The sequence below is a fragment of the Amphiura filiformis genome, chromosome 6 (genome assembly GCF_039555335.1).
Source record: "Amphiura filiformis chromosome 6, Afil_fr2py, whole genome shotgun sequence".
In the NCBI taxonomy this organism is placed as follows: Eukaryota; Metazoa; Echinodermata; class Ophiuroidea; order Amphilepidida; family Amphiuridae; genus Amphiura; species Amphiura filiformis.
Window position 1 is genome coordinate 73,749,860 of NC_092633.1, and position 18,599 is coordinate 73,768,458.

Below are 18,599 nucleotides of genomic sequence, written 5' to 3' on the forward strand. Positions count from 1 at the left end.
ATATGTTGGACGGATGTTAATTTGGAAGTACAAAGGAATGATGGAATAACTGAATTGGACGGATTTACTGAAATATATAGTCTTGTTGAGTATCCTACACAAATGGCACACTCAGGCCTGAAAAAATGTTCATTTCCCAGGAATGTAGTCAAAATTCCCTCAAACATATCAGGATTTCCCATTATTTATGTATTTCTTTATAAAAAAAAACCCTCATAATTTCCCTCCAGATTACCAAATTTCCCAGGAATAAGATTTCTGAATTCCCCATTTTTTCCAGGGTATACTACACTTAACAAAATGTACGGTGTAGAGTGATCAGTGGTCTAATTGGGAGATCACACAGTAGACAGACATTAGAGAATCGATGTGTTTTTTTGACAAACAGCATTTAGGTTATATCCGCTTTTACTAGGGGATTCCATGTGCTGTCATGTTTTATATACACATGTTTATGTTTATCTTGTTTAATGTCTTTATTGATGTTTGTAGTAGCCAATAGTAGTGTTCAAATAAACATTTCATTTATGTTACTACCTGTCTCTGTTCTATATTTTAACTAGTAGCAGTTAACATTATTTTGTCATGTGATCTGATCTAATCAGACCAAAGGCAGCAGTCTTGAAATTGATATACATGGGAAAAAATAGGGAGCAAAAAGCAATACATAAGCCTAATAAAATTAAGCTAAAATTGACTCATACAAACATCTCACTTGCAAGTATAGGATGTTAGCAATACAGTATTGTTGATTACTGTGCAAGTACATGATGATATTAAGTCAATTTTTGAAATTGCATTCTTCAGCCTGATTGGATGAGATCATGTCACACATGTGGTCCATTTTTATAATTTCAATTTGGGAATGAAATGCAGTAGATATACACAAACTATCCATTGAACAAATACCATATATCATGGAAATAAACTATGAATTTGAATTTATTGTTCCATAATGAACAGAGCTTGTTTCTAACCTATCACAAGCAACAGTGACACACTGATCTCCGCACAAACATAAGTGCCAGTATAAAGTTTATAAATGTATCACTAATTGTACCCCCCAAATACTACAACATACTCTTATATACAGTCTGTATTTAATTTAGAAGTGCTCCTAATAAAGCACTATAATTGACATTTTGTACATTGTCCTTATCATCCCTGGTGCCTTTCCATGCTTCATCTATCTTCACTGGAGCTGGTGTGTATTGTGGTAGAGTGACGGCATTATCTCGCCAGTTGAGCAACATCACAAAGCTGTTGTAGTTCACTTGTCCCATCTCATTCTTCTCCATTCTGAAAGTAAAATAGTAGTTAATGATTAAATTGAGAACCACACATGCAAATAAAATCGGCACCAGATAACTAACACCAAACATCCAACCTCTCATGGCATAATAGCCTGACTGCGGCCTTCTTCACAATTCATGGTCAGATGATCACTGTCAGAAGACTTAATACATGCTGTGTTGCATTATGGACCAGGTTTGGGGATACATCAGTACATACTTCCACAAAACCTATTTAAAAACAATGTACAAATTTGAATTTGAACCCATGTCAAAATGGTCTGCTTTTTGTGACAGATTTGAAAAACAGCTTTTTTTCGACGGGAATAAGCAAACTATAATGCAATTTTATTAGCTTCGCCGTCAAGCAGTGATTAAAGGAGGAAATAGGAAAAATGATCCCGCCCGTTGAATTCCCAGTCTGCCTAATCGTGAAGCTCCCGTGGCCGAGTGGTCATATGGAAACGTTTTGGGCCAAAAGTCTCTTTAAATGTTGAACAGTTTGCTCTGTGCATACTCTGAGCTCTGTGTGTGTACTTGTTATCTTCACAGGTCAGTGATCAACAAACATGGGCAATGCATTATGCATCACTCACTCAGTGCACAGCACACGTAGCAACACAACATCCGGCCACTTTAAAATTTGCATATTACGCTCAGGTCACGACTAGCGTGATTGGACGGGGCTTCACGTTGAGCCTACCGTCCGACAACATTTTTTAACCAATCAGAAAAACTTATGACAAGGGATGCCTTCCGACTGAAATCGACATAGGGATTTTCCTGTAGTACGAGTCAGTGAACACTCTTGAGAGCAGAAGAGACTACGTTTCCATATGAAGGCGCTGGTCTCGTAAACCAGAGGTCCTGGGTTCGATTCCCGGGCGGGTTCATTTCCTCCTTTAACCATTGATAAAATTGCATTATAGATTTATTATTCACCAAAAAGAGTCTGCCAAACTTACCAGCAACAAGTCTTTTGGGTGTATTTACAACAAATTTTAGTACATGACAGGATTGAACTCACAAAAATCTCAGATTTTATGGGCAAATAGAAGCCATAGATGGTGGCAAGTGGAATGAAGGGGAAGATAATTGTCACACTCAGTGTATATACTTCATCTACATCATCATCAACCCTCACCTGACTAGCAATGCTCTAACAAGATCGTCTGGTAACGGCAAATGGAAAGCTCTGCAAGTCTTCCTCACTAACTCAACATCCACAAACCCTGATCTATCTGTATCGTAGGACATAAAACCTTCTGTCAACTTGCTGAAGTTCTCAAAGTTGGTTTTCCTGAGATGTTCTTGAACCACTGACACCAATGTGTCCAAAGGCATAGTCTCGTCTCGGCTGTCACTGTAGTGTCTTGCTATGGTCATAATTTCGTGTTCAGTGATACGACTACCACCCAACTGCATCAGTAGGTTGCTGAAGGAGAGAAAAAAGGACACAATATGACTTACATGAAATCCTGAGCATGAAAGAAATGTATGCTTTATCCATTCAGGTTTCATTGAAGCTATTTGGCAAACAAACAAGTTTTTAAAATGTTATAAAAATGTTTTGATTTAGGTCAAAAAGTTTAAATAACATTTAAATGTTAGGATATAAAGGTCTTTTAAAAACATTTTGTAGGAAAAAAACACTAGAACAATATGTTACTATAAAATATTTGCTGGCAAACATTTTTGCAAAATATCTTTCAACATTAAATAACATAATGTTAGAATGTTTGAATAAAGTTTTCAAAAAAGTTTTGAATGTCATTGAAAAGTTTTTATACCCAGTGCCATTTAAACATTTTCTTTAAAATGTTTGGTTGTTATGTGTTATTTAAAGCAATGTGTGAGTTTCTCACAAGGATGCCCTCGTTTTTTTGTTGTTGTTTTTTTAATTTCTACTTTTTGTATGATTGTAATTCCCATTGTGTACTTAAATAGCCTGTGAAAGACTAAGCCTGGAGTGCTTGAATTACAGTAAAATTTTAAAGAGTTTTTGATTAAAACTGGGGATCCTTGGTTTTATTTGCCAATTCCCCCAACTTCTCCACAGTTAAGCGGCCACATGGGTTTCTTTCATTTTACATCATTATTTCAGCTTAATGATCAAAATTCCTTGACAATTGTTACTATCAGGCAAAGAATGACAACAACAACAACAACAACAACAACAACAACAACAAAATTGAATGAAATCAAACACCATGGCTTTAATAGTTTTCTTTCTGATTTGTTGTAGGAATCTCAGTGATCTCCAACAGAGAAATTCTAAGGTAGATATTTAAATAAAGATGATGCAGAAACCAAGACAATGTCTAAAATTGATTTAAAATCAACTTACGTGAACAAATCATACTCTAGCTTGCCGGATCCGGTTGGATCATTCTTTGCCAAGAATTCCTTGATCTTCTCTCTTTGTTGTGAAGCAATCTGTGCTAGCTTGCTGGTGATTGCATCAATATTAGAATTGGCAAACTGAAAATTGAATAATGACAAAATATGTGAATTAGCAATATCAACTTTACACTAGTATACAAAACAAATGTTCATTTTTCATCTGTCAAAAACTTTCATGATTGTGAGTGTGATGAAAAATTAAATATACCTGTCAACTACTACAGATTTAATCCGATTTGTTCAGATTTTAAGTCTACAAACCTAATCCCCACAAATTTGATCAATCAGGTTTTTCCAAAAAACAATATAAACTAAATTTCCAAATTGTTCAGAGATGTTTACCATGCGCCAAGTGTTTACGAGTGTGAACGCAGAAGTAATTTAAACAATCATGCCGATTGGCTGATCAACAATAATGACAAAAAGATGGTTGACCCATTGATCATCAATCGGGAAGAAGAGAGGCTTTACCTCTTCTACAAACTCGATGATCACTATCTCATACCCAGAATTAGGACATTTGTTTTAATTTTTTTCCATTCAAAAACAAATTTTGATATAAATAGACTAATGTCACCAGTATTAATCTTACCTCATTGTTATGTTGTTCCATGTATCTGAAAGCATATTCATCAGCATCTATCAACACAAAGTTATGGCTATGGAAGTTGAGTCTGCTGCCTACGTACAGATCTCTAGCCATATAGTACTCAGACAATTCAGTGCCAAACCGTGCCTGATTAGGCTTCTGGATTCGATTACGCTCCAAGAATTTACCACCAATTATGCCTGATTGACAAAAAAGGACAAATTCAGTTACAACATTTATGCAAGATATTTTTGTAAAACATAATACAGTGCAGTTTGCAAGTTCTGTTTGTAGTTTATCAAAACCTTTTTGTTTAATTCCATTCAACTATTAACTTATTTTCATGAAGGCAATGCAAAGCAAATGAAAGAAAGCATGGAGGGAGGGCCCAATACACCTGATATGTAGCCCTGCAAATAGTTATAAAAACTTTGCTATCAAAGTATGATTAATCTCTTCACTCATTGTGTACTATCTTTGTCTTGTAGAAATGTTATGCTGTTCATCTTGTTTTGTTTCATAATTACGGTTTGTTGATAATGAGTAAGTTATGTTTTATCAAATTTGAAGTTTTTAGAAATTGTTTTAAAAGAATTCCTAGGAATAAGACCACAATTTGAAGAAAAAGGTATGTATTGGAATTGTTCAATGGAAAATTGCCACAACATGTTCTGTACAACACACCAGACAAATATTGTAGCCCTACAAGATAGGGTCTTGATAATCACTCTAAATATCTAGATTATGGTTGCTGAAGCCTGCTAGATCATGGTTTTAAGTTACCTTACATTTACAGTGACTTGAGCATGGTACTGTGCACAGGGTGACAGGCCAGATTTGAAGGGCCCTTTAGTCGGGGTGGTGTGGGTCTCCGCCCTCAGACGATAGGATTTCAGAGGCCATAGTGAAAGGGATGTATCTAGTAGGACTACGCAATCATCAATGATTGAAGTTTTAAGCTAAGACACCCCTTGTCCTACAAACAAGTACAGGACTATCTAATTGATCAGTAACTTACCCGAATTCCTCACAGGTGGTTCAAACACACAGCAACGCTATCATCAGACAAGAAGTAAGAGATGATGAATCGCCTGTCTTTGTCAATGGGAATATCTGTGTCCAATCGAGCAACAAAACGAAGCACATTGCTCTCAAGACCATGTCTAAAGGAAGAAAGTGAAAAAAAAGAGTAATACAAAAGGTAAAATTGGTAGAAATAATGAAACAGCTCACCTTACTTATCTTGTTTATAGTTAATGCGTAAATAGCACACCCTACAGTAATACACAAGTTATACATAGACTTTATTTACAAAATGAGGGTACTGTTATAAACACAATTGGATTACCTTTTTGCTTTAAATATAAATGTTGTATTTATTATGCGGAAATAAGATTACAGCAACAGTTATTACTTATTGGGCTTGTGGTGTCCGAGATAAAATTTGAGATTACATCAGATGCAATGAACATATATCTCTTACATAAGTGACATGATCTGATCCACTGAGACCAAAGTTAAACATTTTGGAAGTACTTAATATGCTTACTGATGTTAAAATCCCAAATCCCTGGCATACTTGGTTACAAAGTAATCAACTTTATGCTCATTTTCATATGTTTTTTATTGTATTTTTTTGCTTCTTACTTTTACTTATACATCTCAATTTCTTTATTGCCCACCAGGCCTAGAACTCTGTGACAGTGCATGCAAATTCATTTGGATTTACGGAACTTATTTTTACATCTCAAATAAGTTTCTCACCTGTCTTTTTCCATGAATTTGATGAAATCTCTGCGTGGTGGTTTAGGCAGCAGTCCCATGCATGAACATAGGGAGTCCTCTTCAGAACCAAATCCAGTGTATGGTGGCCATTCTCTATTCCCTGCTGGCTCTAGGTCTCTCTTGTATTTGATAGATGAGAAATTATCTGAATATAGGATGTAACAAAGAACTCGCTTATGAGTGAACTGTGGTTTTCAGCATACTGTGTGCAATCATTGTTTTTAACTAATTCTCGACAAGTACCAAGTTCACTTCACAAAAGTGGTAAAACGGTATAATTCTGAGATTTTCTCACAAATCTGAAACTCAGGGGTAGCGTGAGCACAAAAAATCAACGGGTCCAATTTAATTTTTCTGGAACCTTTGGTACCTGCAAAACCAACATTTAAGGGGTCCAATGAAAATTTAAGTAGTCGACCTGTCCGAAATTCTAAACTTTGGATCTTGTCAAATATTCCAGTGAAATTATTAGTGTCGTTGGCCTATGGTGATTTGGAAGATTTACTGATCTTTTTAATTTTTTACTTTTGATCGACGATTCTTATACTGATTTACGCCTCCGTGCATCGTAAAACTAAGGAGTCCATACAGTTTTTATCGGACCCTTTGGTCACATTAAACTTGTGATTTAAGGAGTCCAAAATGACCAAAGGAGTCCCTGGACGCGCAAACTCCTTAAATGCGACCCCTGCTGAAACTCTCTTGCTCTTACTTCAAAGATAGAGATGACTTTGTGTCTTGCAAATTTTTTTATTTTTTTATTGTTTACTTCGTAAGAGAGACTGAAAGGACAAATAACTGACTTTTTTAAAACACAAAAGCAAGCAAGGAAATAAACAAAGAAGTAAAACCAGACTAAAGGTTAGACTTACCAACAAGGGTGAAAATAAGAGAGCTTGAACCAGGGGCCACTTCGGCCCCTGGTGGCACGTAATAATATTACGTGCCAATTACCTTACGTCTTCTGATATAATGTTTCCTATTATTAGGATGGGAATCACTTCCGAATCGTGCAATGTATTTCAAATCTCTGTTAATGTTTAAATGTCTTAACAATATGGCTCCACAGTACCTAATCAACAGGTTTTCTTATATACACGAAAAGCATAATGTTAACACCAGACAAGCTGCGACAAATTTATTGGCTCTACCGCCTTGCATGAATGGTTATGATACTGAATATTTTAAATCATCTTTTTCATACAGTGGGGTTGAAGTTTGGAACAAGCTGAGTAATGAATTAAGAAACTCAACAAATATGCAGACTTTCAAGCAAAGATTCAAGTCCTAAAATTTTGTGCATATACTTGTAAATGATGTGTTTTTATTTACTTTGAAAATTGTATGTATTTTTGTATTTTAAATTTGTATCTAAGAGTTGTATATACTATATAAATTGTATGTTGATAATTGTTGCTTTTAAATTATTGTATTATGTGTAGCAGGGCCCCATGTTAGACCAGCTATTTGGCTGAATTGGGCTACCCTGGATAAATATGATTAAAATAAATAAATAAATAAACAAAAGTGGCCCCTGGTTCACCAAGATTTGAAGAAACCAAAAAAGGGCCAATAAAAATAAAGATATGCTGGATGGGTTATATAAGCACTAGTTGCTTGAATTTGATAATTTTTGGTTCATTATCCAGGGCCCCAAAGTGTCCCCTGGTCAACTACAAATGAGATGGAACCAGGGGCCATTGCCGAGTTTCTGGGAGCCAAACGGCTCCCGTCTCCCGCTTAATTTCACCCTTGCTTACCAATGCCATACTTGGTCTTATAGTACTCCTTGGTAAAATCATCACAATCGCAAAGCTTTAGTTTACGTCCCCAAACATTGATGCTCGATCCAATCTGTAAATCACTGTCCCTATAATATTCTGTAATCACAGCCCCGGTCTACAATAGAAAAAAACCAAACAACATTAAGTAGATTAAACCCAATTCAAATCACTTGACATTAAACAATCACTGATATAAAAATATTAATTATTAACATTAATTACGCTTTTCTCTGGAACGAAAGTGAATGAAAAAGGAGACGGGTATCTGCAGCCTCATTGATTCCCATCAAATTGACCCTGGTGTTACATTTTGTGGTCACCCAATTATGATCCCACTTAATAAAGAACTAGCGGGTACCCGCGCTTCGCGCGGGCCCCCGCTACATGAGTAAACGGGAGCGGTTAGTAAACGGGAGCGGTTAGTATAAACGATGGAAATGGTAATCATGGCAATTGGTATCGCTTTTAACAGCTCAATTATTACGCGGTTGTGATGTGGTAGGCTTATATTTGTTGCCTCTATTTTTTTTTTTTCTTCCTTGGCATAAATTCTTTTGCGTAATTTTTGTACCAAACACCCTTTTTACTTATTTTTTCTTTGTCTTTCCCTTTTTTCTTTCTGTTTCTCTCTTTCTCTCTTTCCTGCGTACCATTTTCTCTTTCTTTTTCTTGCTTGTTCACTCTTCTCTCTCTCTCTCTCTTCTTTCTTTCTTTCTTTCTTTCTTTCTATATTTTCTTTGTCTTTCCCTTTCTTTTCTTTTCGTTTTTCTCCCTTTCTCTTTCTAGCTTTACCGTTGTTTCTCTTTCTTTCTTTCTTTCTTTCTTTCTTTCTTTCCCTCTTTCTTTCCCTCTTTCCTTCCCTCTTTCCTTCCTCCTTCCTTCCTTTTTTCCTTCCTTCCTTCTTCTTTCTTTACATAGGCATAAATCCCGAGGTGGGTAATAAATTCCTCAATATTGTAATAAGGGGCATGGTCTACTGAATCACTTCCATGTTGACGCCCCGGGGTGACGCATGTATGTGGGTTTCTTTCTTTCTTTCTTTTTCCCTCTTTCTTTCCCTCTTTCATTCCCTCTTTCCTTCCCTCTTTCCTTCCTTCCTTCTTCTTTCTTTACATAGGCATAAATCCCGAGGTGAGTAATAAATTCCTCAATGTTTTGATAAGGGGCATGGTCTACTGAATCACCTCCATGTTGACGCATGAGAGTTTCTTTCTCTCTTTCGTTCGTTCTTTCTTTTATATTTGTTTCTGTTTCATCAAGTAGGCCTATAGCAACATTGGGTTTCATTTTCAAGAAGGTTGAGTTAGGCCTACATAGGCGGTGGGGGTGGGGGATAACCCCCCCCCCCCAATATTTTGATAAGGTATGCATGGTCCATACAATCACCCCCATGTTGCAAGTTGACACATGTAAATAATGTATAATATAGGCCTATAGGTGTCTGACAAAATTAACCTCATTTTTGGCCAAACTAAAAAGTGCCAATTTTTGTGGTCTTCGTGCGAATTTGTTCCACTTTTGAATTCACCAGTAGGCTTGCCATAAATTATTTTGTCGCCACCAAGATGCTGGCTTCACGGTAGGCCTATTTCAAGAAATTGATTTAAACGGACCCCATCCCCCCATGTCAAAAGAAATGGTATTTGAGGTATGCACGTAGGTCTATATAGGAAGAAGAAGAAGAAATCTACGCCATTGTTAATGTTGCCAAAAGATGCTGGATTCACTATTAATATGCCTACTTCAAGAAATGTTTTCATCCCTATCCCCGGCCCCAATGTCAAAAAAAAATCTACGCCATTGTTGAGATATTATAGCAGTTGCGGTTACCATGCTAATAATGCCCCACCCTCCCCATCGAAATTCATCACAACATGACAAACGAATAAACTCACATTACTTTCCAATATGCCTAGGCCTACCTTGTTATTATCTTCGGAAAGTCGTCACAAAAGAAATTTCCGAAAGTTATCATAAACTAATGCAGTTGATTTATTATATAGGGGTTGCGGTTACCATGCCGCATAATGTCCACTCTCCATCGAAAGTCACCACGATCACGAACGGATAAACTAATATCACTTTCAAAATAGTATATCACTTGGACCATTTTTCGAAAATCATCTGTGTAGCGGTTACAGCATAGGCCTACCATTGCAAACGGTGATAAACTGGAAGTTTTGTTACCATATTAGCGCGTCGAGAAGTTGCCACGACCTGTGCGTAATCCGCGTATAGCAACGCAGCAACGGACCGTAAATAAGCGGGCCACCATTGGTTGATCTACCGAATAAATCCAAATAATTATTTGTATTTATTAATTTATCTATCTATCTATGCATTTAACATTCATCTGGAAATGCTAGAACTTATTTATTTATATATTTATTAATTTATAATTTATCTATAATCTCCGAGATGATACCGATGAATCGATCAGTTCCTCTTCAAAGTATCGATTATCGGCAAGTTCCTCTTTAATAGTATAGATTCTGAGCACATTTTTGATCATCTTTGCAAGTGATACATTTTCCTGTTACATGGTTATTTTAGCAAATTTTGTTGCAATTTTTACTGCATTTGGAAACTGTGGTAAACAAAAACTGAAACATTACATTTCACATTTTGATGTGATGACCAAAGAATTTTCAGTCTCATTGAATGAATCCCTTTTTAAGGCTTCAATTACCCAATGACCCCTTGTTTTGGTGTAAAATTTTTCAAGATGTGTTTCTCAAGATGTACCTAAATTTCCCTGGTATTTCAGTACAAGGATCATTCTGAAATTTGTAAAATTCTGGAAGACTGGCATGTGTAACTGATTAAAAAACAGAACAGGTCATCACTTCTGCCCATTAGCCAAACCTGACATACACTCACTTCCATTTTCTGAGTTATTTTCAACTTTAAGAACTAGAATAAGCTCAGCATGAAGGACCTGGGAAGATGCACTTTTACACCTCGCAAAAATAAGACATACCTTAAGACTATCCAGAATGTAACGTCCACCATGTCCCATGGGTCCAAACACATTCAGCACAGTACGTCCTGTTATCTCTCCTGGCTGATTCAGTGCTTCTGGAGCACTCTTGGGCAACTTTGCTCGTTTCAGGAACATTGGCACAGCATCTCTACCTGCATTAGCCGGAATGCTCTCCTTGATCTCTACGGTATCATCAGCGAGGAAGTAATGCAAGATCATTTCACGTACATCACCAAACATATTGTCTTGGTCATCCCAGAAACAGAAGAACCGCAAAACATGGCGATCGTGATCCAAAAATTGTTTGAGGGTATCCACTTTCTCATATGGTCTGAGAGGCTGCTGAGCTTCATCCATCTGTCCATGTACACAATGAAAAAAAAAAAAGAAAACAGTAAGCAAACTTGTTTTTCCATTTTTGCGTACCTGCTAACACTGAGCGATCAAAAATCTGGACACCAGGTTATAGTCGAGAAACATTATGCTAGTGCATTCTTCTAAAAGTGAGAATTTTCAAGACCCAAAAGAGGCCATATTTCATATCAAATGATTCTTTTGAGGGATCACTGTATGCTGAAGAATGTTATCATATGAATGACAGAAAATTCTTTTCTTTGTCCTTTCATGTTTGTGGATATAGTGCACAATTGTTTTGCTTACCCCACAGTGAAAATCAGGGGATATGCCAGGTACATTTGGGTCAACTCACAAACAAATTCAGGATATTCATATATTCTTTAACTTAAAGTACAGTTCTGGTTGTTGTATTGCACTTCATGTACTATTTCATGAAACATCTTTTTGATCTGAATTCTGATTTTTGCTCCTCTCCCCCCCCCTCCTTATTTTTCACCTTAAAATTCATTTTTTGCCTAAATTTGCAATTGACACAGGTCTCTTCTACATCTTACCCCTTTCCTGAAATCTGAGTACGGATCTTCGGGGGTATCACATGGCTCATTCATTCTCACTCCCAGTTTGCGAAGGAAGTTGTAAGTGAATTGATCGCATCCTGTGATCTTGAAGCAGCGACCGTACAGAGTCATTTCATTTCCAACATTGAAGTTTTCCACGGTGTAATATTGATCATCGTTGGGTGGTGGCAGTGGGATACGATGGCGACGGATAAGTGTACCTGTGAATTGTGAAAAAGGAAAACAGACAAAAATCTCAGTACAATTCTATGAAACAGTGTGAGCGTGCATATTTTTTATTTTAATTTAAAAAAAAACGGAAAACATAATTTGTGCCAGACATTCTTCTAAATTATACTTTGCAAAGTCTGTGACTAGTGTAGGGAGGTGCCTACCCTATAACGTGGTAACCAATCACAGACCTCATGGAGTTTGATGTACAGGAACATCAGATGCTAAATAGTTATGTCTAATTCTGCATTCAATTTAGTGATTACTCAAAATTTGCTTGTTCGATCTGTCCAATCCAAGTTTAAAATATCAATTTGGGACTAATTATACTAGACTTTTATCTAACTTGCTCCTTGTACAAAAAGAAAGATTCAAAAATGTATAACTTACCTTGTGGTATACCACTGTTAGAAACATTCTCTTCAATAACTTGAATAGAATCGTCCTCCAAGTAGAAATAGATTTTGCACTTGCGTATTCTGTACTGTTCCTGTGGTTTTTCATGAACAGCTTCCTGGAAGTATGCATTGAATCTCAAAACTTGACGGTCAAATGCTACCCATGCTGGTGCTGAATTCCCTTCCCTTTTGGAATCTGACTCTGTGCTGGTTTGGCTTTCTGGCCCAGTAGTTGTTGACCTCCAATGCCTGGTTTATGTCCCCCTACCAGCATAGATACATCATTGCAGTTGTCAAAATGGTGCGATTTGTGGAATTTTTCTTTCCCAAGCTGTTGAAATATAATAATACAAACATGTATTAACGAAAAAAAGAAGATTTTTTATGACTACTGTATAAATCAATTTAAAATTGTGACATTGGAAATAGCTAAGAAATTAGATTGAGAAAATGTTCAGGCTGGCTTGAGGGCAAATCCACTGGCACAGATTCTACATGTACTTCATTGCGTTTCTAATATTGTAACATGTCATAAACTCATTATGCCAAAATCCCAACTGGCCCACTGGGCCATCCAAATGGAAAATCTCCTGGCCCGATGTGAAAACTACTGGCCAGTGGCTAAATCAACCCCTGGCCCTGTGCGATGACCCGTCGTGATCAGCTGTGTTTACTTCTGAACTGCTGTGCTAGGCATGTCCACATTGCTTATTATTAGACATGATAGAGGGCTCCCTTCAAATCAAAAGTTGCGACGACAGTAGCTCACACAGTCAGTGGCTTTTACTGTGTACTGTAATCCCCGGCCATAGGAAATACAACAATTTGAAATTTGTACACCAGAAACTTGAGGACTATTAAGGCAAAAAAGTTATCATGTATTGATAGTAATGCAGTGGTGAAAAATGATGCATTACTTGTTTTTTTGTACAGTAATAATTGCAAGACATTGTCAATGTCTGAATGTGATGGCCAGAGAAAAATGCAGAATTTGAAAACAGACATTTGCCCATATTCAAATCTCGCTAATGTTTGATCTACAGACATGGTTCACTCCTCATTTTTTAAGTTAAATAATCACCTTTTTAAACAAAATAATTTCCATGTAAAATATCCTACTTGAAAAGTTGAAAATTTTGTGATCATTCCTAGGCTATAATTTGATCAGCTTGTAATCGGCGAGCCTTATAACATCGCGGAGTATTACAATTTACATCAATATAATTTAATTTTGAGAACTGTCTTGTGACAATTCACCAGAGCACCACAAATTATTATAAAAGTAAAATACTTTATTTAACACGCACAGAAATGGACCAGACAGGTCAACAATATCATTCTTAATGTTACTCTACTTTTCGGCGTAGTGTTCAAAACCTACGAATTCCCGCCAATTACGAGCTGATCCAACTAGATTTTGAATGCAAATATAGCCCCGAATGTGAAGCTATATGTGAGCAAATTCATGGCTAGACTTCTCGAGCAAGTGCTAAGCAGTGTCAGTGACAGTGAATCATGTGTATGGACAGTTTGGCCATGTCATGATGTACCACTGTCAAGGTAAGCCTTAGCCTTAGTTAGGGTGAGAAGCAGCGTTGGCAATAGGGCCGGTCAGCCGGCCATTGGCCTGTAACTTTTTGGCCTGGCCGGTAACTTTTCTGACTGGCATCTAGTTGCCGGCCCGGCTGGCCGGTAACTTTTTAAGGTCAAGCCCGGCTGGCCTGTAACTTTTTGAGGCATATTTTGAACACTGCTGGTGAGAAGAAATTTTACAATTTTATTTGGTAAAGTAAACTGAACACATGTTGTAGTAGAAGGATCTTGACACTGACCTGTGTGCATGAATGTGATGCATTCATTGCATTGCATATAAGCATACTTGCTGTGACCAGGTCTACTTTGGTAGATATGTCCACATTGCTTATTATAGAGGGCGACATTCAACTCAAAAAGTTGCGACCACAGTAAATGGCTTGCCTAACTGTGTAATCCCCATAGGAAAATACAAAATTTTGAAATTTGGACACCAGTCTAAAAAGTGCTGGTCCTTTATCCTTGAAACAGAAGTCATCATGCAGTGATAGTTAGATTTCATAATATAAAATCGCCTTTTGAAAAATGGATCATCGTGGTGAAAAATGATGCATTACTGACTTTTGTACAGTAAGTCATAAGGCATTGTCAATGATGGCCGCAGAAAAATGAAAAATTTTAAAAACAGACATTTGCCCATAACTTTGTTGATATTTGAGCTACAGACTCAATGCCAATCATGCAATGGACATGGTTGACCCCTCATTTTTTAAGTCAAAAAACTGGGTGTGTATAAGATTTGTGTGCAAAGACCAAAGTTTAAGGCCATGTGGGCAAAAACTGGGTGTGTATTTACACATTTGGGTGTGTAAAACACTCCCTACACAGCTGGCTGTATAACCCCTTGACTGTGACCCTAGGCTATCATTAATCATGGCTATGCATAGGTGTAAATTTAAATTTAAAAAGCTTAAAACTCACTTAACTTTTTAGTGTCCGAAATTCACATGATTCAACTTGAAACATGAGTTGAAACTCACTCTACTCTGACTGTATAAATTAATACTTACATTCCGATCGAACGTGTGTCCTGGAAGAAATGGAAGCGACATATTTGAAGATTGTAAGTCCGTGGTTTGCAATTTCTTTAAAAAAATCTGTCACACACTGTCTTCGCCAGACCTGTCGTTGTTTACGTAGTTACAGCTGACCGTTGCTAAGGAAGGGGTCAAATAGCGGAGGGATAACTTTTATTTGAAGATTTATTCTGGATGATTTAGTGCGAAAAATCTACTTTTAGATGCTTCAATCCGTAGTTTTTGTTACTTTCAAAAATTGCATTTACTTATTTTTTTACTAATTAGGTGAACATCTGTGGAAAATAAGAACTTTTTAGTAAACTCGAAATAATTTGTAAGTGAGTCGGTTTTCGTTAGCAACATTTATTTGCTTGTGCTGATGAGGGTCATTTCTCCAGTAAGGGATACCCGGGAAATCCCGCGACCTTTGACCTTAAAAACAACACAGCGATTTTGCTTGGAAAATGGTATTTTCTCTATGTGTTTTGGTCAAAGTTTGTAGAACCAAAGAAAAGAATTTGATATCTAGCAAGGTGGTGCACAATGCCTAAAGGAGATCCTTGTCAGAAGCAGGCATGTGACATTCAAAAATGTTTACAAGGTAGGTCAAATTTAATATTTATTAAACATTATTTTGTTATTTTTATGATGTAAGCTTAAGGGATCTAAAATGAGCGTTTATTGCGTTTCGACAGTATTTTTTGTGGGACATGAGAGCACCTCGGACCTATCGAATTGCATTCTGAATACGAAGCATGTCTTTCTGATATCAAATAATTTTCATTTTTGAAAATCACAATATATTACAAATTTTATGACAAATTATAAAAATTTGATATTTTTCACATTTTTGTCTTTTTGATATATAACAGTCCTCGAAGTAAATTATATAAATCTAATGACATATTCTTAAAGTGTATGTAGCAGGGAGGAAAAAGCCGACGGTCAATTGAAAATTTTGACCTTTCATATTGAAGATATGGATTTTTTCCCAAAAGACCTATTTTTTTTGGTGTTTTGGGGAAAAAATCCATATCTTCAATACTAAAGGTCAAAATTTTCAATTGATCGTCGGCTTTTCATCCCACCTACATACACTTTAAGTATAAATCATCAGATTTATAAAGTTTACTTCAAGTACTGTTAAATATCAAAAATATCAATTTTAATGATTTGCCATAAAATGTGTATTAAATTGCGAATTTCAAAAAATCAAAATTATTTGATATCAGAATGACATTCTTCGTATTCAGAATGCAATTCGATATGTCTGATGTGCTCTGATGTCCCAAAATAAATAGGCCCTACTGTCCAAACGTTCATACCCCAGCCCTTTATCATGGTAGGTATTATATAGGTATGCTAGGTGAATTCAAATTTGCCATCAAACTGCATCATTTTATATATCAAATTAAAGCCCTTGAGTAAACAAAGCCAAAACTGAAAACCTTTTTTTCATAGAACTTTCCCTAGCAAAGTTACATCTTGTCAAAGATTGACTTTCATCAAACAATGTCAAAAAGATTCAGCTAGCAAAATTCCCCAAAACGGCATTTGGGGTGTTTCTAGATCTTAGTCTCATTATGATAGCAGCTTTTTTAATGGAACTGCTATCAAAATCCTCTAAAATTCCATGTGCGAGTGTCTTATCACCATAAAAAATCATATATTTGGGTCAAGTGTACCTTGAGTAAAGATAGTCACTTGCGCTGAGCATCAAATTGGTCACTTATCGCTCACTGTTCAAAATGTGACATCTACACCAATTACAGTCCCGAAAGCGGTCTACTTTTTTAGCCGACCTCAATTCCGAAACATTTAGTGATAGTTAAAAATGCGATCCCCAACCCTTTGGTTACCTTTGGGACGAAATTTTTGAAATCTCCATGAGTCTCCGTGTCTGAAATTCCCGGTACAAACATCGAAAATGTCGCAAAATCTCAGTTCGGTGATGATACTATATCCCGCATCGCTGTTTTCATACATGAATATGCATATCTCTGACCCCTGTAAGGTCAAAAACGTGGCGTTGATTTCAACCAATCCGATCCACGGTTTAATAAGCAGCTTGATACTGACGTCATATCTGAGGTGACCAGGAGGCAGGAGCTACCATTTTGGTAAACTGAACTCGACTCGTGCGTTCTTTTGGTTCACATAAATCGAACAAAATTTTCAATAACGGGTAATAGTATGATTTCAATTTTTATTAATGAAGTTACTTGTAGTTTTGAGGAATGACAAAGTTGTTTTGGAAACTTAGATGTTTGTTTCAACTGATGATGTAGGATCGCAAGTTGATTGAATTCGTGAAGAGATTTGCTTGTTTGAGTGATAGTAGGATACGGGATGTAGGCTAGTCCTCTGTGTTTGACCGGCTCCGACGTCTCAATTCACGCCGTCTCAATTCGTACCTGCTTACCAGACAGCAATACTGCGTATTGCTGTATGGAACCAGATATAGGTCAAGTGAAGTATAGAAAACATATTTATGTAGGTTTCTTTCTTCGGCCAGTTGTTTTAAATTTCTATGTAAAAATGCATTGACATTGTCGGCGAATTTGGCTGACTAGCAAATGTGTTTGCCTGGCATACCTATATTATAGAAGGAGGTTCCACAGAAAAATCCTAATCCACTCAATAGGGTTAAGCCGATTACTCTATTCAACGCGAGTCATCACTTGAATGGATTTAATCAGTGCAGTCCCTCAACACAGCCTTTGATGTTTATGATCGTTATGCGACAATATCGGTCATCTATTTTAAAATTTAATTTAAACAGACCCCCCCTGGTGACCCGTACCGGAAATGGATGGTATTAGTGCCCTTTTGCATCGGTCACGTGATCTTCGATTGCGTCATTGTGTTTCCGAGTTCAAGTTGATTTACTAGCGAAAACCTGATCGAATTCCCTCATTTCCTTCCAAAGTTACGGTGAATTTATGTATTTTTTCTGATCATGATTAGTAATACTGGCGGGTGTCTGCGGGACTTTTAAACCAGTGGAAATGATTTGGAAAGGTTTTCCAAGACTGGAAATGTTGTTTCTATGATCCGCCAAGCTTGGCCATAAGAAATATTGGCATTATAAAATTACCGGAAGTAAATTGTTTTCCTTTGTTTATGGTCACGGCCACAATGCTTTGTGGGTAAAAATTACGTCATTCTGCTTAGAAGTCGCGATAACGGTGGTTCATAACCGGCCAAGCTCAATTATAGATAAGAAGCTTAGCAAATCGATAGTGCACCATTCATACCTGATTGCTCAGTATCGACTCATAACGATCATAGTACAAAGGGAACTGGGTTCGTGAATTCTCTTTCGTTCTGGTATACCAGAACGTAATTCAAATTTGACGATATTTTTGCGAAATGAATTAATCTGCAAGAAATATTTTGTACATGTATAAACATTATGTAGCTAGAGGTATCCAGTGGTATAAAATTCCCATCTTTTTTTGAGAAAAGTGGGGGGATGAGGCTGTGGATCACGAAATGCCCTTTTAATTATCATAATTATGGGTGTTTATTTACAATTAGCCAGTGCAGTGACTGCAGTCCATACAAATTTATGGACTCTGAACAAAACTTGTGGGTTCGCCGTGTCA

The 18,599-nt window shown here is 36.7% G+C and overlaps 1 protein-coding gene across 1 annotated transcript; it reads right to left on the reverse strand.

Moving 5' to 3' along the window:
* Positions 1 to 258: 258 nt before the first annotated feature.
* On the reverse strand, positions 259 to 15,128 carry LOC140156001 (EF-hand domain-containing family member C2-like). Its single transcript, XM_072179061.1, is given in 13 exon segments — positions 259 to 1,299; positions 2,437 to 2,727; positions 3,640 to 3,773; positions 4,288 to 4,484; positions 5,303 to 5,330; positions 5,333 to 5,447; positions 6,049 to 6,214; positions 7,830 to 7,968; positions 10,834 to 11,193; positions 11,748 to 11,971; positions 12,372 to 12,563; positions 12,566 to 12,710; positions 14,983 to 15,128. Coding segments are annotated over 13 exon segments (2,232 nt in total). The 5' UTR covers positions 15,025 to 15,128; the 3' UTR covers positions 259 to 1,100.
* Positions 15,129 to 18,599: the final 3,471 nt, after the last annotated feature.